Below are 22,559 nucleotides of genomic sequence, written 5' to 3'. Positions count from 1 at the left end.
CAGAGTCCGGCAGATGGGAAGGCGGTGAATGTCAGTGGGTCTTCCGCTTTTTTGTTCTTTTTTTTTTTCTTCTTTCCTTTTTCTTCAACACGCAACTTCACCCAGTGGATGTCTAATTTCTATATGACAGACAACTGATTGGAAATGGCTTTTATGCTGTTCTCTTGCAAGACAATATACCAGCAAGTTTGAGGGGCTCATGACAGTTTCAATCGATTCTCTTGGGTGGGCTACCATAGAAGACTGGAACATACAGCACCGCGGCTCATTACTCTGATGTCACAACATGACAGAGCAGTTGGTAATGTGATCCAAAATAGTCAATAATGAATGGATCTATTCCGATATTACCTATTACCTATTACTAGTAGTGTTTGGTGGGAAGTTCTTCCAAGTCACCATGACAAAATCTATCTCTCGAGTACGTAAAAGAAGATCCAGAATTAAGCAATCCGATTTTATCTCACACCCCGTATCTCTAAGAGTGCACTGCCTCAGCCTGCGGCAGTCTCGTAAACACACTGCGAGACCATCCATCGGCATCCACGACGGACTCCTTGACGAGCACATACCCGCCAAATCGAGGTAGCAACACCGCCCAGATAATGTAGTAGATTCCTCCTGCTGCGAAAAGCGCCAGGGCTACCACACAGTGCAGATAGTATGGTAACTGTTCGTACACGTTCTGGCCCTCGCTGGGCGGCACATAGGGCGCAATTGCGAGGTACAGGTTCGACAGCATGAAGAAGATAGTGACGGGTAGGGTGGCACGGACTCCGGGCTTCCAGTTCGGGTAATTTTTCTCTTTGGTGAGGTAGATGTGAACGAGGCCGGCGGCAACGAAGAAGTTGACAATTGCAAGGGGGTAAGAGATGAGGCTGGGACAATTGGTCAGTAATGATCTTGCGGGTGTCTGTGGAAATCACATACTTGACGAGGAAGTTGTATGCATCACCGGGAGGGGGTGCGAGCATAATAATGACCGAAACAATATAGTGCTCAAGCAGACCAGCCGCTGGAGAGTGGAAAGGCCAGTTGCTGGCCCAGACCTTGGAAAAGGGCAAGACACCTTCACGGCCGAGTTCTTGAACAACTGCATCGATATCATATTAGTATATTGTTCAATCGTTCGAATGTGCAAGTGAGAATACATACTTCGTCCTTGTGAGAAGATAACGGATAACACATTACCAAATGCAGAGAGAGCCACAAAGACCGACATGACTTTTTCGGCCTGTTTGCCAAACATGTTTCTGAAGAACACGGCGGCCACAATGCTGCCAGACGAGAGCATCTCTTCTTTCGATACTGCGGCGAAGTAGGCGATGTTGACAAACATATACAAGATTCCAACAGAGATGATAGCAACGGGGGCTGCAATCTTCAAGGTGCGGGCTGGGTTCTTTGTCTCGCTCAGGGCCTATAGATACAATTAGCAATGTGATCAATATACACAACTCATATCTTCGTGTCCTTACATAGTTGGCATTCGAGTAGCCAATGAAGGACCAAATAACGTTGTACAACGCCATAACAATTCCATATCCGCTTCCCTTGGTGCCTTCGAAGGCGTTGGTGAAGTTATGCGGCGTCTCAGCCTTTGTGTGGCCACCGAGTGCTACCCAACCAGAAACAATGATGAACACGACGATGATCAACTTGATGATACCAAGCGCATTCTGAAGACGGATGCCCCATTTCAGGGCAACGGAGTGGATAATAAAAGCGGCAGTGAGACAAGCCATGCCAATTCCACGCTGGTTCCATCGTCCGACCTCAATTTCTGCTGCGTTGAGGATATATTGACCAAAGACGACGCTGTTACTTGCTGCCCATCCGAGTAACACGACATAGGCGGCGAACATGGCAGTGGCCAGGAACTTGGGCTTTTTGAAAACATATTCGAGGTAATTCTTCTCGCCTCCGTTTCTATACAGCGAGAGGTTAGTCAGACATGCCTTGCCTTTGATACTTTCGTCCTATTGGATGACAAACCTTGGGATTGCAGTTCCCCATTCTAGATATACTGCTGTGCCAGCCAAAGCAATTACAGTGCCGATAACCCACATAAACAATGAGAGACCGACACTACCGCTCAATGCAAGGATAGTACTCGGTGTGGCGAAGATACCCGTACCAATAACCCGGTTAAAGATCAAGAGGGCAGCACTAAAAATTCCAATCTGACGACGGTCCTCGGGGGTTGCCTCGAAAACATTTCCTTCGTCTGAAAACGGAACAGTTAGAAATGACATTCAACCACCACTCAATCTCACCAGGGAAACATACACAATCCCGAAATACCATCCGCTCGGCGGAGGCCATCATCTCCCGCTTGTTTTGTATCAAATACTGGTGACTTATTAGAAGCCTCAACAACGGGATCAACCTGTTCAGCCATTATGTGAGTTGTAACTGATCGAGTTACTGTCCACACATGGAACTGATCGACGAGTATTTGTATTCAGAGCTTTCGAATGGTAAAATTTAACACGGCTAACAACGGCACAAAAATGAGGTGCTAGCACTAAATTTGATGCCATAGGTCATTGCGGCTGGGCGATGTCTTATACTACCTTGGAAATGAAATTGCAAGACCACGATCACCAGATGCAGGCAAAGGTCCCACCAGAGTTTGTGGATTTTGCAGAACCTGACCCACATGTCTGGAAGAATTCCAGAAGCCTTGGGAAAGGCAACGGGCTGCCATCGCACTACTATCGCACCATCGCCTAGCCAGGCCGAATATATTTTCTAACGTTACATTCCATAGGAGTTGGCAACCCAATTAGACATACATTTGTCTTGGAAAGGAATAACAACAACACATGATTCATGTCGTCTACATTAACCATCATGGCGCAATATACGAAGTACAACGTAAGGAAAAAGAAAAGGAAAGTCTCGGAGACCGGCCATGCCGTGCGTGGCCAGTGGGCTGCCGAGAATCCATATATCTTGGGGCCGGGCCGTGAAAAAATTACGTGAACATGGTCGATATAAGTCCCTGATTCTGGTAGTCATTTGCTGGGAAATGCAAAGATGTTTGAAACATGGAGTACAGAAGTTTTTGAGGCAATCGTTTAGGGCACTCCAACATGTGTCAGGTAAATCTTGGAAATCTTGTAAATCTTCTTAGATCATATAAATCTCATAAATATATCATGATTGCGGGAATGTAACGTGCCTAGAAAAAGCCAAGAAGCAAAATAAGAAATTCAAGAAACTATGACACATCGTCAAGCACGCCATCTTTAGGGTTATTTGCGTTTCGCATTTGGTAGATCTTTGCCAAGATTAGCCTAAAATAACCCTGATGGGGCACATCTGATACTTGAATGATACCCTACTCCATATTATATAGCTTCAGTGGATCGAATATAGCTTCAAGTTGTTTATCGTTTATCAAACATGTAAATGAGTTTCCTCAATTTCTCTATGTACAATACATTTGGCCGTATCTGCACCAAATCCAATCTTGGAGCATCCTAACGCCGTGACCTTGGCGTTCCCAACCCCAAAAAAAAACAACTCGAGTGCCAATCTGTATACCGTGGGTCCCCGGGTCAAACGCCAATCCCAACGAAAAGAGAGAGAAAAAGAGAAAAAAAAAAAAAACCGCAAAAAGAGGAATAAAACATGGCAGGGTAAGAAATAACATGAATAAGAACTCCCCTGGTCTCGTGCTGTAGGATATATGGCAAAACGTGAACTCGAAAAATAGACGGACAAACAAATATGAACGAAGAAATTAGTGTCTCCGTAGAGATGTAAATGGCAGATAAATGGCAGGAGCATGGCCCTGGAGCTAGCCAGAGGTTACCTTATATAAAAGGGCGGGGTAAAAAGAGGGTCAATTGTTAGCGTCGTGAGTTAACCTTATACTTGTAAGGCTAATATCATGACGCTACTGAATTGAATCTCGTAATAATCCCAATAGCTTTGGTCAAAAAGTTGGGGAACAAAGTACTCATCTAGGCGGTGTCACCCCCGTGGAATATACAACAGGAGAAATGGTGGACGTAGGTGTCTTGCCTGCACCGCCCACCGTTGGAGTCGGCACCGAGGATCGCTTGGATAGAACAGCTAGCTTCTTCCGAACAGAGGCGAGGCGGCCACGCATACTAGATACGACTGGATCAATGTGTGAGTTTAGGATGACTTCGGTGGGTGAATACAGATAACACTCACGTTTGACAACGACCTGCCGATCCTCCACCTGCAGCTCGTCCAGAATAACCTTGTCACCAGGTTGCGAACCGCTTTGCCGTTCGATATGGCTACCCGGTATGGATCGCATTCCGTCGTCCTCAAGCACAGCTTCGAGCATGCGGATCGCAGTAACATACGTGATCTCACAGTTGGCAAGGTCTTCGCCGGTCAATTCATTGATGGCAGCCGCCCGGCTCATCTCAAGTGCACGGTCGTACATCAGCCTCTCTGCTGTGACGCCAGGGCTCACCACTACGTCGGCGGTTGAGCTTGAGCCAGCGGTGGAGCCAATAGAATGGTTATCAGGATGGCTAGGGTGATCTGGGGGTAATCGCCGTTGTCCCTCAATGAGCTTTAGGCGCACAAATTCAGCTTTTTCGATAACCTCATTGAACCGACTACGCACCCATTGCACAACATAGTTGATCCGGGTACCGGCCACTGCGCTCATGCTGTCTTTGGTAGGAGACTCCCCATAGATCTCTTCCCGGTTCTTGCGCGACCACCAAGCTCCAGCGATGTCCATTGACTTTGCAAGCAAAGACAAAGCCTTGACGTATAGTACCAAAGCTTCCTCGGATAATGTAACAATGGCATCGACTGTCAGGCCATCATCAGAACTGGCAGAGTCTGGTTCAATGTTTGTGTCCATAGGTCGCGCAGATGGGTCAGTCGGCGCCGAAGGTGCTAGCGGGATAAGTTGCTTATATTTAACCTCGGCAAATCCGAAGACAACATCACTACGCGTAGCACATTCCTCAATTGCCTGGACTGCCTTGCAATCTTCGTCGACAGTTGCGTTGGGTTTGGAGCCGTCTCCGGTGATCAAAAGACTAGCATGTGCAGGAGGGTAGGCGGGGAAAGGGTTGTAGGCCAGAGGCGGAGATCGCCCACCTTTGGTGATGGCAAGGGGAGGAGAGAAGCCCATTCCGAATAGACGACCGCTGGCCATGTTGAGTGCTTTCGAGATTGCCGAGGTCGCCGACGTAGGACTTTGCCCGTAACGTCGTTCGTAGGAATGCTGGCGCTGGTGTACGGAATCTGCTCGCGAACGACCCGAGACAACCTGCAAAGCTTTAGCCGCATTGGCATGCGGAGAAGGTGGTGACACCGTAGGTATGCCCTGCGTCGTTGCTCGTCGGCTCCCGGCGCCGGTTTGTCCTGGTCGGGAAATCCCGCCTTGAAGACGCGGGCTATGAGCCAGTTCATCTGCAAAGGCGTTTACCTCCACTGCCCGCTTTTCGACCACAACATAGTCTCTCTCAAATGCCACTTCTTGTGCAGCGCGGTCCCGTGCCTCCTGGGCACGGGCTGTTGAGTCACTCGCTTTGGGAGAGCCAGAGTAGGTATTCCGATTTCTCTGCCGTTCCGTGGTCACGGTAGTTGCGTTGCGATCGATGAGCTCCTGGCGTCCCGGGGCAGTGACAAGGCTGACAGGACCAGGCCGTTGAGGTGGTGTACCTCCCGGTTGATGCTCCTTATCAATGCCTGAAGCAGGCCGATCAGCACTTCCCACACGGCGCATGTGCGTAGCGGTCGGCGGCGTTCCCGATTTTTGACGCGTTGCAACAGGTCTTTGGCCGGGAGAATATGCAAGTTTGTCCTCGGGACCAGTATCATAAGGGGATTCTTCGGCCGTTGCGACAAGCTGCCTCGGCCGTGGCGATTGTGGTGGCCCTGGAGCGTCATCCGCCAGCAAGCCAGGAATCGGATCATTTATCACATTGTTGTTAAAGAAGTCGGGGAAGTTCAATCGCTCCACTGGGTTCCGTTTCAGAAGACCTCGGATCAGCCTTTTGATGTCGTCTGATGCGGGGTTATCTTCAGGGAAGCGGATTCGGTCTTCTCCCTTCTCAATCTTTCGTAGCAACTCGACGTGGTTTGTAGCCCGGAACGGAGGTCGGCCCACTACCATCTCATATAGCACAGTACCTACCGACCACAAGTCGGCCTTGGCATCATACTTCTCATACCGAAGAATCTCAGGTGCCATGTACAAAGGAGATCCACAAAGGGTCTCTGCAAGTGAAGTGGCGGGTAGAGATCGAGCGAAGCCGAAATCTGCGATTTTGAGCATGGGGAGGGACTCGAGCCCCGTCGTGGGTTCGTAAGAGTCATCACTGCCTTTATAGGGGATCACCTGGGCATGCCCACTCCGATACGACGAAGGTGATGGGCACAGCAAGAGATTCTGTGGTTTAATATCTCGATGAATGAGGTTTCGGTCACGAAGGAATTTCAGTGCGCTTGACAGTTGTTTGAGGAAGTGCCGGGTAACCACCTCATTGAGGGAGGCGCCGGGTGGATTTGGATACTTTGCAATCATATCTCGAGTGTATTTATGTGATCCAAGAGTATCTCGGCGCTTGATGAATAGCGACAGATCCCCCAGGGCACAATATTCCATAACCAAGTGAATGTGAGATGTTGACTCATGGCAGTCGATCAGGGCCACGATATGTGGGTGCTGAAGGCCCTTGAGGATATCGATCTCGGACGAAAGGTTTTCTTTGAGCTTTTTGTTAAGCTTGGACAAGTTCACGGACTTGATAGCTACATAGGTTTTCGTTTTCTGCGTGATAGGAACCGATTAGTATCCATCACTCGACATATGAGAGGACAAGACAAACTCACTGTATGGATACCTTGATAGACCGTCGCGAAACTACCTCGCCCAATCTCATCGAGCCGCGTATAGCGACCGATAGACATTTCTGGGCGGGAGGGCTCGCGTGATCTCTTCGAATGTTGAGACGCCATAACGGCGGTGGGCACGCCAATGCCTGTTCTGTCTCTGATAGGCTCTCGCTGGGGGATAAATAAGAATCCAGTCACACCCCAGCAACCACAACTACCTCAGCAGCAGCAATGAAAACGGTCCAGTCGAGAGGCCCATCAGGGGAGCTATGGAAAGGATGACGCTGCCTCCGGGAAGCCTGGAAGGACGAGGAACCGCCGGGAGAATGGGTCTGGGAAGGTACTGAAAACGGGTGCCGTGGAACGAGACCGGTGAATTCGGGTAGATTATAAGAGATGATGTCGATGTAGATGATGTATTCGAAGCAAACACAAGTTGATCCAAAACACTTAAAAGCGGTGAGAGGTGGTGATGCAGAATAGCCAAAACGGCGGGAGGGTTGAAGACTGGAGAATAATATGGAGAGAACCAAAGATCTAGGGAGGCGAAATGACAGTCCTCATGAAAGAGCAAGATGATGTGATGGTGGAAGCGGGAAGAGGGCCCCAAGACCCAAGGTACTCCACGATTGGGGGGTGTGACCCAACGATAACGAGTGACAAGCGGCGATGATCGCGTAAGGCGGTCAGAAGGGCGGAGATGATCTGGAGTTCGATAAGATGAAAACGTATAGTGAAATCTAAATAAAAGAAGAGATGAGAGCCAAATGATAGAGAACATAAAAAAAATATCGAGATTATCAGAAATACAGGATACAATCCTATTTAAAGGATCAGAAACCTGCGAAAAAGAAGTCCAAATCGCAGCGATCTATGTCATGTGCTTATCGATTAGATAAGGCCGAGATCGGCAAGGCAGAACCAGAACCAGATACCAAGATCTCCAGTATCCCTGTTACAAGATACCAGAGACTTGAGTGTGAGGAATAGACGTATTCTGTGGGGTTAGATCAAATACTTAGTGTCTAGGCTCTATCAAGGGTCTTCTATCTATTACATCCCCAATATTCTCGCATCTTCCCGTAAGTACGTCCAGATTGCAAGGTGGATGACTGATCACAAAACACGATGAAACTGTACGGTGACGGAAGCTTATCTGCAGCCTATGACTCCCAGTCATGGCGCATCGGTTGGTCGAATTGAAGGAAAGGGGGGAAGCTAAAGCAAGGCAGATATGCAATAACGCGCCGCTAGTACTCCGTATAGGCATCCAAAAAACGGTCTCTAGTTGAGTAGTCGAGGTCAATCTATACATCCTCGGGCTATGTACCCCACTATACTATACAAATGCTGCAGGGAAATGATAGGCAGATAATCACACGTAAACCTCCGAACAAAAAGGAAAGAATAAAAAGGGGGGAGAGAAGAAATTAAAAACAAACAAGTCGCGCATCTAGACACCAACGTGGCACATCAAACGCCAAGGCCCCGCACCAGCAGCCATAGCACCACTGGGACCACGACGTTGTCATTACAGCCAGTAAGGATCGCCTCGGTGGCGCTCGTTCCGGCTGCCGCCAGAACCGCCTTGAGCAAAGTCCAGGCCCAGAAATGAGTGGAGAAAGCTGCGCCTTCCGTTGATTCGATCCCAGACACCGGCCAGCCACCGAGCACCAACCAGGCACGAACCGCGATCAGCCCACAGGTTACAGCTGCGACAAAAGCGATGCTGCCTTCAAGTGATTTGCCACCACCCCAGAACCATTTCAGGCGACCGTACCGTCGGCCAACGAGGGATGCAGCCGCGTCGCCCATGCCAACACAAATAACTCCGCTGGCCATGCTCACATCTCGTGATGGAATCTCCCAACCAGCCCAGGGGCCCAGGCCAGTCCGAGGAAGATCGGAAAGTGACAACCAAAGGGGTATCGAACATCCAATTAACAAGAAGATGTGTGAGATGATGACCGGGCCACGGTGATCACGGCCGTCAACATACGGAGCCAAGAAATAGGTGAGTGGGCGCGAAATTGGAGGTAGTTGAGACGCGCGGAACAGATCCAGCAGAAGGAAGATTGAGAGAACTAAGGCCAGCGCCATGGCGCAGAAGGCTGGATCCACAAATATAGCGGGAAGGAACATGACCACCATCATGCCGTGGAAAATCTTGCGGCGCGTATCAACCTCGGCAACAGAGCTGAGCTTGACCACAATAGCCAGGCCTGTCAGTAGTACCAACACGCAGTAGCCACTGAGTAGTAGACGGGTGGTGGCAGCCCCAAAAGTAACCTGGCGAATATGTTCGATCGATCCGAGGAAGCAGGAGGCACTCAGAATATCTGCATCAGGGCGAGGTGGGAGTTTAATCCAGTACTCAAGATTCAACATAAGGACCCAAAAGCGAATCTTTGGGAAATTTCCCAACACGTATCCTATAGCCCAGCCAAACGGATCCTGGCCTTGCAGTGCGCGCTCTCCCACATACTTTCGGATAGGTCCAAGAATGATAATCAGGGACAAAACATAGACGTAAAAGGCAAATAACCACTTGCGGACCTGCGCCTGGGCTGAAGTGAGCGAGAGGAAGGAGGCCAGACCAGGACCCATCATTTTCTTGCGTCTACCACCAGGGGTAGTGCGCACACGTTCCTCTCGAACAGCTGCATCGAATGTAGATATGGTATGGCGTCGTCGATGCACAACGCGAGCATGCTGTTCGAAAATCTCTTCGGTCGTGACCTTGTCAACTGCAGATGCCGGCTCTGCCGGCGGGTGGGACGAGCAACTCTCCCTCATGGTCTTAGTCTTGTGCGGCCTTGAAAACGAGAACCCATTAGGCCCGTCACTGTCCGACGAAGCATCGTCCGATGGAACGTGCCCTGTTCTACTCAACTTCTCGCAAAGTCGATGGTCAATCATATTCAAGAATTTGCGGGGAGATCGCGAGCCATGCGGGGCACGACGGAATTTCCAGCTGGGGATTCTAGCCAAGGAAACCTCCCAACGCAGTATATGTCGACAAGAGGCAAACAAACACATGCCACCAAGCCATAACAAGGCTTTGAGTATCTCCATCTGGGGAGAGGCCGCAAACAAGTACAAATTGATCAAAGCAGTTGTCAAAAGCTGCAGCTCAGCGGGAAGAATACTGGTCGTCAACAAAAAGTCTAAAGTGGGTATCAACGCTTGATGCAAAGGGAAAAGAAGTATTAGAGACTCCGCGTCGAGCCCGCGGAGCGTCAAAGGTTTGGGCACTGTATGGTCCAAGGAGAAATGCTCGGCAACGAGAATGGGAATCATAGAAATCATCCAATGGAGGGTATTGAATCCATTGGTCCGGTTCTGGAATGGTATAACAGGCGTTGGTAAAGAGGATAGGCTGAGGATGATATTAGGCATGATAAGTGGTGGGATATGGTTGGACAACGACAACGAAACGAAGATCGGAATAAGGATTGGATAGAGAAGGGGAGCCGGATCGAAGCTCGAGGGTATTGAGAAGTATGTCCGTTTCGTAGACCAGATGCGCCAGATGCGCCAGCTTCGGCCCTGTGATGCACGAACAACGAGCGGATAGGCGGCATAGAGACCCAAGACCACGAGGCCATGAGCAGTAATTTCTGCAAAACAATTAGCGCATTCCATTTTCCTGGTAGAGAGATCAGTTTCACACATACCCTTCCGCCATTCCCAGGCTAAAGAGCGTGCCCCGCCTTGATACAAGACAACACCACCTACAGATAGCAGAAGCGCAGCCTCCAACAACCGCCGGAGGACCTCCACCCGTCTCTGACGCCTGAACCTCAATCTCTCCTCAAAGGCTTCTTCCTCGAGTTCCTCCTCCGAGCTCCGCCGCGATGTCCGCAACATAGGCCGCACAAATGACGGCCACGGTTGCAAGCTCGGCAGCCAGTCATCGAGGTCAGCGGGACCAAGTCGTAGGCCTTTTCGAGGACGAAGCGGCGGGGCAGGTAATCCCCTTAGGATACCGGTGCTTTCATCGTCTGCCTCTGTGCCACTGTCGCTGGTTGTTCGTGAGGACCTTGGGTAGGAGGAGAGCGGTTGGAGACGGTCACCGTGTTCGGAGGGAGTGCGTGATCCGAGGCGTCGGCTTCTGTGGTATGGATGGGGGGAGCGATTGAATAATCGGAGGTCTTCGGCAAACGCTTCGAGGCTCAGAGACGTACTGGTGCGAGGCGCCGCTTCTTGTTCTTCTTTCCACGGCGAACTCATGGCGCCATGCTTATGTCGATGAGTACGTCATGTCGCGGTGGGATAGTGATGTTGAGTGTATGGGGAGGATATGAGAACCCCCAGGGAGAGAATACCTAACGATTTAGTCCCGTTTAGGTTCGATATCGAAAATATTGAGAACGTGGCAGAGGGAGAATGACATGTTATCTTTCCTGAATGCGGAAGGGATTTTGCCTATCACATGCGAGCGGACAGTGCGCCGTACATCGATGTACGGGGTAGGACATCGACATTCAACGATCTCTGATCTCTAAATATTATTTCTTTTGATCTTTGGTCAAATCGAGTGGCTTTATTCTTTGTTAAATAGTTCCTAACTAAGCTGCTGTAGGACCACACCTGCACTCAACCTTCGTCCTTCTCGCCCCCAAATTGATCTGCATGGCACAACCTGTCCTGGCCACAAGGCTTCAGGCACTGAGTGTGTAATGTATAACACAGCCTGAGACAGTGTGGAATCTCGACAGTGAGCCTCTTTCACTGATCTCAATATTTGTTTCAATGTATCGTCCGACGAACCCGCGTCGATCTCGATATTGATATACTTGTATTGAGTGTCCATGGTAGTGGCAGATGTCCCTCCTTTAATGTCCAGCTTGACCTGCTCACATCGGCCTCCCAGCCCTTGCCATTCAATATCACTTCCTCGTGGCAGTTCGTCCACTTGGACAGCCAAGAATGGTGGAATGGATGTGTGAGACTCAACAAGAACAGTAAACTTGGGCAGACTGGGCACAAGGGCATCGGTCAGCTCCTCTGTGCGGCGACCATATTTGATATCCCATGCATCAAGCTGAGGGCCATCGTCATCATCCTCGTCTTCATTGTCAGGCAAAGCATGCATTCTTTCCCAGAGGCGCCATGCCACTTGCGCCTGGGTATTAGCGTGTTCTCCACGAGCCAAGAAGGCCACCGCACCGAGCCACCAATTTACCTGCATGGCTTCACCAATTCTCCAGAGATGCTGAAGGGCCAGTACAGCTCGAAGACGGTAGTTTTCAACCCATGAAGCTGACCCCTCCACTTGCGCCAAGTTCATAGAACCAGGATCCAGAGGGATCTGGCCAGCAATGTAGACGAGTCTGCTAGAATTCTGCATCGGAACTGACAACGCCTGGGAATATGGTCCAATATTTGCCGGAGCCCAGTATGACCTGGATTGAACATGCAGGCCCTGGCGCCGATCCCTCGCACCCAGGTCAACCACGAATGTGACCATCACCTTGACGTTAGACGGGAGACGGTCTCCGCATGCCACTGTAACACGCGCGGGAGGATTTGGTTTTTTGAATAGCGAGACGTAGATATCATTCATTGATCCAAAGTCGGCCATTGAATTGAGTAGCACCGTAGCGAAAACAATGTCGTCTGTTGATCGAGAACCGGACCTGGGGTGGGCAAAGGACTTGAACACTTTTTCCACCTTGTCTGCAATCCCTCTCATCTGCGCCCCTGCGCCAGGACCAGCCTCAGGCGCAACAATATTCGAAATAGTCCACGTAGAGCCAAACAGCCGATGCACCGGCTCACAAACCGGCCAATCCGGTGACCGAGCAGTACTCGTCATCGCCTGCGATTTCGAATCGTCAAGCGATCTAGAAACATCCAATGCAGAACCCAACACACCCTCGAAAACTTCATCTAACAGCCCGGGTCTCCTAACATCACTCGGCGTAATCCCATCGTCAATCTCCCACATACTCTTGACCGTACACCTAGCGCCCCTCAACCTAACAAACGCAACACCCCCCTCCCCAACCTTCTCCTCCCGACTACCAACCTCAATCCTCTGCTTCCATAAGAAACCAGGTCCATTCAGCGCAAGCGTCTCATACTCCCCACCCTCACCCAACACCGCACCACGAATATCTTCCGCGGCCGCAAACCGACTCATAGCCTTAACAAGATACCTTCGCATCATGCGGCCACCACTCCCAGCTCCAGACACATTCTCCCACAGGAAGCCCTCGTCCAGGCCGCCGGAGGCGACCTTGAGAATGCGCGCATCACATCTGGCAGCCGCCATATCCTCCAAGAGCCCCGCCTGGCGTATTGCCAAAGTATCGGCCGATCTAGCCGCGGGGGCGGGGAGAGATGGATACATCCATAGCCAAGCGAGGGGTACAAGACCCAGGCGGTTAGCGACGCTTTCGATTCGCGTGCGCTGGTATGTAGATAAGATGGCGCCTGCAGAGATAGCGTTTGCTTCTGGGTGGGCTTGTTTTATGCGGTTGAGGAGCGGGACGAGGGATTCCGTCTCGTCTTTGTCGGATGTTTTAGTGGACGTTTTAGTTCCGTAGATGCGGTCTGTATCGACTGCGCCGCCTGTGATGGGTTGGCGGTAGAGAGGGATTTGGAGGGCTGTTTCGTAAAGAGGGATTATGCTGTGACCGATTGTTTGGTACATGAAACTGTCGATGTCTTCTTCTTCGTCATATTTTGGTTGGTGTGGATTTGTGCTTGGGGGTTTGTTCTGTGGTTCTGGGTAGAGGTTGGCTAACGCGACCACTTTGTGGCCGTTGCGGATGCAGTGGAGGATCGAGTAGAGGGAGTCTTTTCCGCCGGATATTAGGGCAATCACATTGAGCCCCGGGGCTGAAGGTTGTGTTGCAGACATGACAACTGTTCGCCCAGGTCTGGGAGTCCAAGGTCTCTTTTTCGCAGAATTGTTGGACGTTGGGTGCGGGTGATGGGGGGGTACTTTTCGCCGTCCCCACCTTTGCCCAGGCAAGTTTCCAAGGTTATCGGTAATCGATAGAGCGATAAGATCATGAGATCACGGGATATCCAAATCATTCTAGTACTTGCTGCATGACATTTCTTATTGAGTTGAGTGGAAGTCTAAATCACTAGACGGCCAAAAGCCCTAACTCTACAGTTCCTCTACTTTTACCATGCTTATCAGGTATACCAGGAAAGAGTGTAGTAAAGATTATGCTTGTAATTTGATGCATGTAAATCAAAATCTAGAGATGTGACCTGGAACCAACACAAAGGGGCAATGCAATACAAGAAGGGGGTATGGAGTGATGGGGAGGAAAAATGGAGGTCAATTAACTTATACACGAATGTGACCAGCACAATGAAGGGGATAAAAAGCAAAAAAAAGGCAACAAAAATATTACATCGAATAGACAGAAACAAGCATAAACGAAACGGTAGAAGAGGTAAAAAAAAAAGAAGGTAAAAAAAGTCACAAGAAGCGAAACAGGGAGTACACGAAGGGAAAACCGATGGTTCAAATTATGAGGCACATTGCTCACGCCGAATGTGCTGGTCCAGGAGAGATTGGAGAAAACAAGTGAAACAGAAGGAAAAAAAGGAAAAAAAAAGAGTAAAACAAGGTCACAAAGGAAATAATTTCACCCAGCACTTGCCAAAGACAAGTTGCTGTCATTCGCTTTATATGTCTTTTTTTTTTTTTTTTTTTTCTTCTTCCTGGACTCTTCTGCGCCCATGTGCCTTCACCAAAAGAACCATTCAAGGCAATCCCAGCCTATGTGTCCCCGTGCGAGATGTCAAAACGCTGAAAATAAAAAGGGAACCCATTTTGCTGTGCACCGATGATCCAGTTTCCGACACCAGTATAAAATGCCCGGACGCCAAACCCAATCAAGACCAATGTGGTCGAGCTTCCAATGAAAGGCTCCGACCGAAGAATGTATGTATTATATATGCAGTAGGAAGTCTCCTGGTCTCGTAAAAGAAAAATCATGAAACGCAAAGTCCCTTAGGACAAGTCACGCTTGCGCTTCTTCGCCGCTCGGCGATCCACGGAGGGAGTACCGGTGACATCAGTCGACCGGGCAGCCTCGTACATGACTTGGCCAAGGGCGCCAGCGTCATGTTGATCATCGAATGAGACAGAACCAGCATCGCTTGCATCCAGGACTCCCATGACAATGGAGCCACCACCGTGGGTGCGGGCGTGCTGAGCGAGGTTGTCACTGCGGGAGAACTTCTTGCCACACTCGTTGCACTCGAACGGCTTGTCCTGAGTGTGGAGAGAGCGGTAGTGGCGCTTAAGGTGTTCCTGACGACGGAAGCGACGGGAGCATAGAGTGCAAACGAAGGTCTTAGAGGGATCCTCAGTCAAAGATTGCTTGCGACCCCGGCGGTTGACCGAGATGGGAGCAGACTCTGAGTCATCAACTGATCCGTCATCAGAGCAGCAGTCGCCAGAGGACTCGCAGGCGGCCAGCGCCTTTGCTTCAGCCTCTTCTTCGGCCATCTTTCGGGACTTGCGGTTGCTACGTTTCTTGGTCTTGGGCTCCTCGATAGGTTCCTCCTCACTTTCAGTGTGAGGCTGGGCCGTCTGGGTCCACTCGAAGGATGGCAAACCGTTGTGCATGAAAGTCTCGGAGTCATCTGTGTCTTCAAGGCTGTGCTCGCTCAGGAATCCATCATCTTCTACAGGGTAGACGTGCATCCGCTGACGCTTGCCACCCATGTAGACGGCATTGGCGGCAGGGTGGAACTCCACCAGGCGGTTCAACTCATCATCAGAATCGAGATCTGAGAAGCTGTCAAAAGTCGGCAGCGAGCTCAGAGGGTCCTGGGTCGAGGAGCTGAAAGAAGGAGATGGGTTCTCGTTGACAGGGAGGGTCACAGACGCACTGCCAACAACGGCGCGAGGTTCCTCCTCCTCGCATGAGAGATTGGGTAGAGGAGGCAGATCCTGTGCGTGAACATTGACACAGGGCTCAACGGTGAGCTGGCGGGGATCGCAGAAAGATTGGCTAGACCCAAGAGTTTGGGAGGCAAGAATGTCGGTGGGCACGGGTGAGGGGGAGGGGGAAAGCGAGGGGCAGGAGGTTGCAGACAGAAGGTCTGAGCCGTGGATGTGAGTAAGAGAAGGGGGGTGGATGAAAACTGCATGGTAATTAGCCTTTCGCCCTTGCTTCCCAATATCCACAATTTTTTTATCAAAGTGTGATCTATAAAACTTACCAGGCGTCATCGGAGGCGAATCGGAACGCGCCCACTCTGGGGTGGCCAGGATTTCCTGGTGAACATCGGTCTCGCAGCCCTCCTTGACACCTTCCACCTTGTCGAAGGTGAAGAAGGTATCATGAATCGGGGTGGGTAGCGCACCATGGGCAGATGGAGGGCTGCTGATAGTGCTTCCCGAGGCGGACAGCGGAGGAGTCGAGGGGAACGAATACAAATCGTGACCGATAAAGCGAGTGTCCAAGGGCATCAAGCCAGGAGAGCCTTGCTGCACAATGATGGTGGGCTTCATTTGTGAGGGCTGAGGAGAGGCAATTGGTGTCAAGTTCATGGTAGCTCCTCGGAAGGCATTGGTGGTGGCCATCTGGTGCATGTTCATCATGGGCTGGGGGGAGTAGAGCGGTTGCTCTTGGCCATACGGCATTTGGTTGTAGTATGGGATATCTGACTGGTAGTGACCTTGCTGTCTTGGTGAGTCAGAATAGTATGCGAAGGGCTGTCCTTGTACCGAAGTTGGTGCCATGGTATATGTTGAGTCCATTGTGAGTTGTGCTGTATATGCCATGGGTTAGAACCAAACAAGCGATGTATACAGATTGATATACATACTTGTGCGGGATTTGGAGTCCAATTGAAAGTTTCCCGTTGTATATTAATAGGATTATAGTTGATTCGAGTCCGAATGAATGAATGGACTAAGCAATTAGGTGTGTATAGGTGACGGTGAATGAGTGTTGTCGAAAAAGGAAGGACAGGTTCTGGGAACCGGGAGACGAAGTACTTGAGGAAGGAGAGTGATAGAAGAGAGGATCCCAAATAAATCCAATAGGATAACCCCAAACCCAAAATAGTCGAACAAAAAAAAAAATAGTTAGAGAGAGTGTGAGTATAAGAAAAATAGACAGCGGGGAAAATAAAATAAAAAAGAGAGAGAAAGAGGAACAATTGAGGGAAAGATAGCAGGTTGCAGTGAATAAATGAGTGATCTGCTACTATTTTCTACTTGCCGGGTCACTAGTTTAGGTGTGGGCCAGGAACCGGGTGCTTTTTTATTTATTTTAATTTTTGTCTCAAGAATTATGATTAAATAGAAATAGAAATAATAGAAATAATTAGAATAATCGAATAGATGGAAATTATGGGTATCCCAGTCCGGGGCGGGATTGGGAAAGACACTGCACATCAAGTGCTCAATCCCGTCAGAAGAGACCAATCGCATTGATTGAGGAGGAGTTTAGTGAGTGACCTCAGTTAGTGGAGACATAGGAACATTGAGTTAAATGATTTTTATATTTTTATGTTTTTATATATTATATTTATTTTATTATTTTATTATACATAAATACCTGATCCCAAAAAAGTATGTACCTCGTTTTCTCGGTCACCCTCCCAAAAGTAGTATGGCGTTATACAACCTGAACATGGACCTGGATATGTACTACTATTATAACCATAACATTGGCATTTGAAAAGAAAAAGAAAAAAGAAAAAAAACTTGTTTACATTGTGACCTTGGAACTCACGTCTCACGTCTCACTTCTCACTTCTCATAAGATTTTGGGAAAAATGGACATGGTCCGAGGCCTGATCTAAAAATTGAGGTGTGGCCACGAGGTGCACGACCATTGGACTATGTGATGGTGACAGCGGCAATCACTTGCTCAATTAGTCTTATCAACGCAATGTCGGACAAATAAGAGGGCATTAGCCCAGAAAGTCGTCCCTTTGTTGCTTTTTGGAGGACCAATAGCTCGGAAGAATTAGGGCCCACGCATCCCGTCCGGTACCGTGTACCAAGTACCCCCGGAGTACCCTAGATACCTTTGTAAAGCTTCTTATTATTTTGGCTAAAATTCCTGGATAAAATAATACCATTTTTCTTTCCAAACGGCATAAAGATCAACAGGTGGAAACTTAAGACCCAGGGGCGGGCCGCCAATCAGTTGCCAGATTGGGCTGCACATCCAAAGTCGCTCACTTGCCGATCAGGCTATCAACGGTGGCGACCACCGTGCAACCATTTGGCTTCGATCGTGAAACGGTCGGCATTGGCTGTACAGTGCTTACTATGTATGTACTTTACTACCTGGCCAATTTCATATGCACCAAACCATTCCTTGGTGCGCCCATCACCGAGGAACAGAAAAGTGGTGTTAAATCCCATCAATTGGTCTCAAGCTCATATTAAAGGTCATATGGAGTATAACGTTCGTGGTTCTCAGCTTGCAGGTTCATATGTACGTAGTTTGCCACATGGGTCCTTATATTGTACAAAGTATGTTGTAAACAAAACGCGTTTCTTCCCGATCGCTGCAAGGGCTATGCCATGGCCCATGCAAACAAATCTCATATTGTACACGTCGATGGCATCAGAATTCAATAATATCTAGGGCAGAACAAAACGTCAAAGCCCAAGAACCCCCCCCCCCCCCATTATTACATTATTACTACACAACATGCAAGCCCAAAAAAGGTGAAATTCCAGTTCATTTGTGCGGTCTACTGCAGGAACCAGCTGTGGGGGTGGGCAAAATCACACAGGCAGCTACATAAAACATGCTTATTGGGTGCTTGGCTCTCAGTAAAAGGCAAGGCTCAGATGCAGTTTCCTTTGAAGCTCAAATCATCGAGGGTTTACCTCCGTATTCTGTACCGGATAGAGTGGTCCCGGTTGCTCTTAAATCCATTGATTGGGCTGCCCCCCAGACTATCCAAAAAAGTATGATCGGGGACATAGTAAGAAACTAATATTGGTGCTCATATTCTGTGGCCCAAATTCGAGTATGTGTGATACACTTGTTAATAGGTCTCACCTGTGATGCATCATCTTATTGGGTTTAAGGGTCTAGCCATGGTCGCTAAGTGATGTGTTCCGATTGCAGGGCGATGTGATAGCGCGTTTTGTCTCACTGACCTGACCTGTAGATCCGGGGGAGAGTGCGCTTAGTATATGTCAGCGCATGGAGTACACGGGCGTCATTATTACAATGGCAAGGCATGTGTTGTCTGTGACCGATCTCATCCCAATGTTGGAAACTTGGAAACATAAGCAGATGCATAATCCGACATATCGACTCAGCCCAATGACATACAGTGGCCACGCAAGCAAGATCCAGTTCTATTCTTACCTCTCATAGCACGATACTTTGTACATTACAAATGGACCAATATTCTTGCTAATCTTCCAAATCCCGGGAATTATTATCTCCAAGGTCCCTTTTTCTTTTCCTCTCAAGTCCAGACCGAAAATCAAAAAGTGATATCCCGGTATCCGTACGGAGTATTTAATGAATATCCGCCCGGAGTCTCCCCAGCGTAATTGGCCGTAATTGGTCGGTTCTAAAGATAGCGTGCCCCTCCAATTGGCTACTAATCCGTTCGCAGACAAAGCGTCGGCGCCAGTGGAGACTTGTCTTTATTCGCTACCAATGAAAAGCATATAAACCACGCCAATGTGGACTTGGGGAAATTGGGGAGAGTCACTGATAGATATTCATTACCATTCCACCCTACGAAACGAAGATAGCCCACCGTTAAGTCCTCCCACCTCGTACAGACACTAGAAATACCCGGTTCTCCGGGCCTCGAGTGTTTCCCTGCTGGGTTTAGATAATTCCCGCGGATTTGGAAAGGGTTATGCATGGAAGGCTGTCAGGTCCTTCTTCGAGAAATCCAAATGTCCACTTTCTAATCTTGAAGCTAATTACACTTGGGAATACCTTGTTTGCGTCACCCAAATATTGTATTTCATTGGCTTACTAACATAGCATCTCGAAATTTCGCCCTATGCATTTACTTTACGATGATCGAAATCCTTCCCGCCAACGTTGTCGCACAGACGAATCGACCTTTTTTTTTGGCTTTTGCGAAGCCCACGGGCTCGTTACCAATGCTTGCGGAACAAAGGGGGAGGGGGGAAGTAGAAAGAAGCCGGAAGCCAAAAGATAGGCACTATTGAATTGAAGTCCACCTTTTCTTGATCGTCCAGAATTAATCCAGAGCTCCAACAGCTCCAATAGCTCCAAGTTCAGGACCCTATTAAAGAGTTTTGACCGAGAAAAGTCCCGAAATTAAAAAAAAATTAACGACTTCACACGGGATAAAACAAGCTACTTCCAAATCACTTCTATCAACGGCCCTTCTAGCCTTGACACCAACTCTTAGCAAGAGTGGAGAACATGGAGATGAGCGGGCGGGCAGTGCCTAGTTTCCAACTAAAGGCCGCGGAAAGTCCTCCAGGGAATCCGGACCCCCCAGTGGCCCTCGAATGGAGACCGGAGTGGATGAAGTGGACAGAGTATGATTTGCGGTGTGCAACTCTTCTTAATCGAAAGAGAAAAAAGCAAAAACAAAGAGGCAAATTGATTAAAGTTGACCTACAACATACAGAGTACCACTAATGCCAATACCAATTCAATGGACTAGCAATGATCACAGAATTGACCGTGCGATTTAAAAAAGAAAAAGAAGAAAAACTGTGCCTGGCCTAGGACGTGAGCATCTTCCCAGTTCCCCGACGAATCATGCTCGGCTGCTGGCAGTTAACTATGGGGATGTCTGTGAGAGCTCTCCCGTCCACGATGCGCGCAACCGTTTGGCGGTCATGCCTGTATCCAATTTTAAGGCCTGTCAACAAAAGTTGACCAGTCTATCATGGTTAACCCCGGACGAGATATATGCATGGCATGAAATTAGTTTTCCCCGGGGGTCGAGACCGAAGGAGCCCGCAGTAAGAGCTCAGATTTGCGTCTCGCGATAGGTACGGGAGTCAATGTACCGTTGGGATCTCCCATGCATCAGTGGGTTTAAGCAAAACGTTCTGGTCCACCAAGGATTCACCGCACATATTTTACACATCCAAACCCACAATTTTGCTATTTGCAATCCACAAGGCAAAGATATTAGAATGGCGCAAACGCACCTGTCAACGCCACAAGGATTCGGGGTGGGTTTGGATACATCAGACGATATGAGACTTAATATTTCGCGAAAATGTCAAAGAGATGTGGATAGCAGATCCGCAAGGAATTCACGGCCCTCTGTTCTGCGCTTGCGTTTCTGTCAACGGCTCTTAGCGGAAGACTTGCAGGGATTAGTTCGCCATCGACCAGGGTCATTCGAGACCATTCACATGGGACCACCGAGGCTTCAGATAAAGGGAAAAAAAAAAAATTTACTATGTGGAGTGCACCACTCAGTATTCCGTACGCCGTGTCATAAACAACATATCAGTACATCGTACGTTGTGGGTTGTTAAGTAAATATTTGAAAGATTTGTACTCCGTATCAATCATGCCATTGCTAAAAAAAATTGGAAAAAAAAAAAAGCTTTTGTTCAAAGATACTATCCGCATCTCGGAAGGCCGATAATGGACAAACCCAGCCATCCAGACCGACTATGTCGCTCGCATATCTCTACCGCTACGGAGTAGGGCTATTGCAGTCCGAAACCAGCGCGGGTACCAGCCTCGGAGCGCTTGTAATTACAAGCAATATAAAGTGGGCAGGAGCCATTCCAATTCCAGTTCCCAATTCAGATTCATTCCCATCACGCAAGGACCCCGGATTATCACCATTGGCCACATGCGGACGCCTAAAAAAATTGGCGAATGAATTGAGCCGTAGTGCATGGACCTATGAAAAAAAGAAGCTAAAGCCGATGGCAATGGCCACGATGGAAAGTGTTCGAAAAAATAGTGAGACTTTGTGACGTACGCAGATCTCTAGGATGGACTTGCGGGGGGAGAGAAATGTCCTTACCTACGGAGTACATGGTGGGTTCACTTGGACTATAGGGATTTTCTTGTTTTAGATTCGCAATTAATTATGTCTGGATATAGGATATACCTTGGCGGGCGTATCCGCACATTTGACAAGGCTAAAATCTGAAACACAAGTCCAAATCACAGTAGCTGGGCAGAACGGGTAGTGAACACGCGTTTTTTGAGGCTGCTGTTGGCGCTAGTGTGCGCCGGTGCTCTTAGCTCTCTTGGCTACTTTGTCTTTTTTGGGACCCAGTTTGGAGTTTCGAGAATGGATACTTTTTTGGGCATGGGATTATTGTCGATGGTCACATTTTTAGCGGAGCCTATACTTTTGTACTTCGCGGTGTGCCTCTCTTCTGGACTTCCTTCCCGTTCTGTGAGAGCACTGGCCTCAAGATGGCCTGTTAGGGCAATTTGCTGGAATGGCTCGGAGATCGTTAGAAGAGAAAGTGAGGAATGGAAATTGCTAATATTACCCAAATGCAAAATTAATTAGCCATTAATACCTCAATATCTCAAGAGCAATACATACGGAGTAGTTAGATTCTTAATCAGGAAATTGGGTTCGAATTGGGAAGTATGAGGTCTTTTCTGCCAGTGACATCTCGTACCGACAGACTCCAATCTCACTATCTCACAATCTCACAATCTTGCAATCTGAGATTGAGTCAAGTCAGGTCAAATCAGACAGCTTATGTTGTCTTGAAGGTCAGATGGTTTCAGTTGTCTCATGCGACCGTT

At 48.8% G+C, this 22,559-nt stretch overlaps 5 protein-coding genes across 5 annotated transcripts; all 5 read right to left on the bottom strand.

The window, feature by feature from the left end:
- Positions 1-478: 478 nt before the first annotated feature.
- N7537_001023 (high affinity methionine permease) lies at positions 479-2,401 on the bottom strand (the record flags this gene model as incomplete). Its single annotated transcript, XM_056892081.1, has 6 exons — positions 479-878; positions 931-1,093; positions 1,156-1,420; positions 1,479-1,929; positions 1,996-2,227; positions 2,290-2,401. 6 exons carry the CDS (start codon positions 2,399-2,401, stop codon positions 479-481), a joined length of 1,623 nt encoding a protein of 540 aa, XP_056757076.1.
- A 1,569-nt stretch (positions 2,402-3,970) lies between these two features.
- atg1 (serine/threonine protein kinase ATG1) lies at positions 3,971-7,006 on the bottom strand (the record flags this gene model as incomplete). The annotated part of the gene is made up of 3 exons (XM_056892080.1): positions 6,847-7,006; positions 4,192-6,784; positions 3,971-4,134 (listed from the first exon to the last, which is right to left on the bottom strand). Exons 1-3 carry the CDS (start codon positions 6,970-6,972, stop codon positions 3,971-3,973), a joined length of 2,883 nt encoding a protein of 960 aa, XP_056757075.1. The 5' UTR covers positions 6,973-7,006.
- Positions 7,007-8,322: 1,316 nt separating this feature from the next.
- On the bottom strand, positions 8,323-11,082 carry N7537_001021 (putative phosphatidate cytidylyltransferase; the record flags this gene model as incomplete). Its single annotated transcript, XM_056892079.1, has 2 exons — positions 8,323-10,469; positions 10,527-11,082. 2 exons carry the CDS (start codon positions 11,080-11,082, stop codon positions 8,323-8,325), a joined length of 2,703 nt encoding a protein of 900 aa, XP_056757074.1.
- Positions 11,083-11,416: 334 nt separating this feature from the next.
- Positions 11,417-13,720, bottom strand: N7537_001020 (diphthine--ammonia ligase family protein; the record flags this gene model as incomplete). The annotated part of the gene is made up of 1 exon (XM_056892078.1): positions 11,417-13,720. One exon carries the CDS (start codon positions 13,718-13,720, stop codon positions 11,417-11,419), a length of 2,304 nt encoding a protein of 767 aa, XP_056757073.1.
- A 1,113-nt stretch (positions 13,721-14,833) lies between these two features.
- sebA (putative C2H2 transcription factor (Seb1)) lies at positions 14,834-16,594 on the bottom strand (the record flags this gene model as incomplete). Its single annotated transcript, XM_056892077.1, has 2 exons — positions 14,834-15,975; positions 16,054-16,594. The coding sequence occupies 2 exons, from the start codon at positions 16,592-16,594 to the stop codon at positions 14,834-14,836; spliced, it is 1,683 nt and encodes a 560-aa protein (XP_056757072.1).
- Positions 16,595-22,559: the final 5,965 nt, after the last annotated feature.

Source organism: Penicillium hordei (genome assembly GCF_028827395.1).
Source record: "Penicillium hordei strain IBT 12815 chromosome Unknown utg000001l_segment0_segment0, whole genome shotgun sequence".
NCBI lineage: Eukaryota > Fungi > Ascomycota > Eurotiomycetes > Eurotiales > Aspergillaceae > Penicillium > Penicillium hordei.
This window is presented reverse-complemented; position numbering and strand designations above follow the sequence as displayed.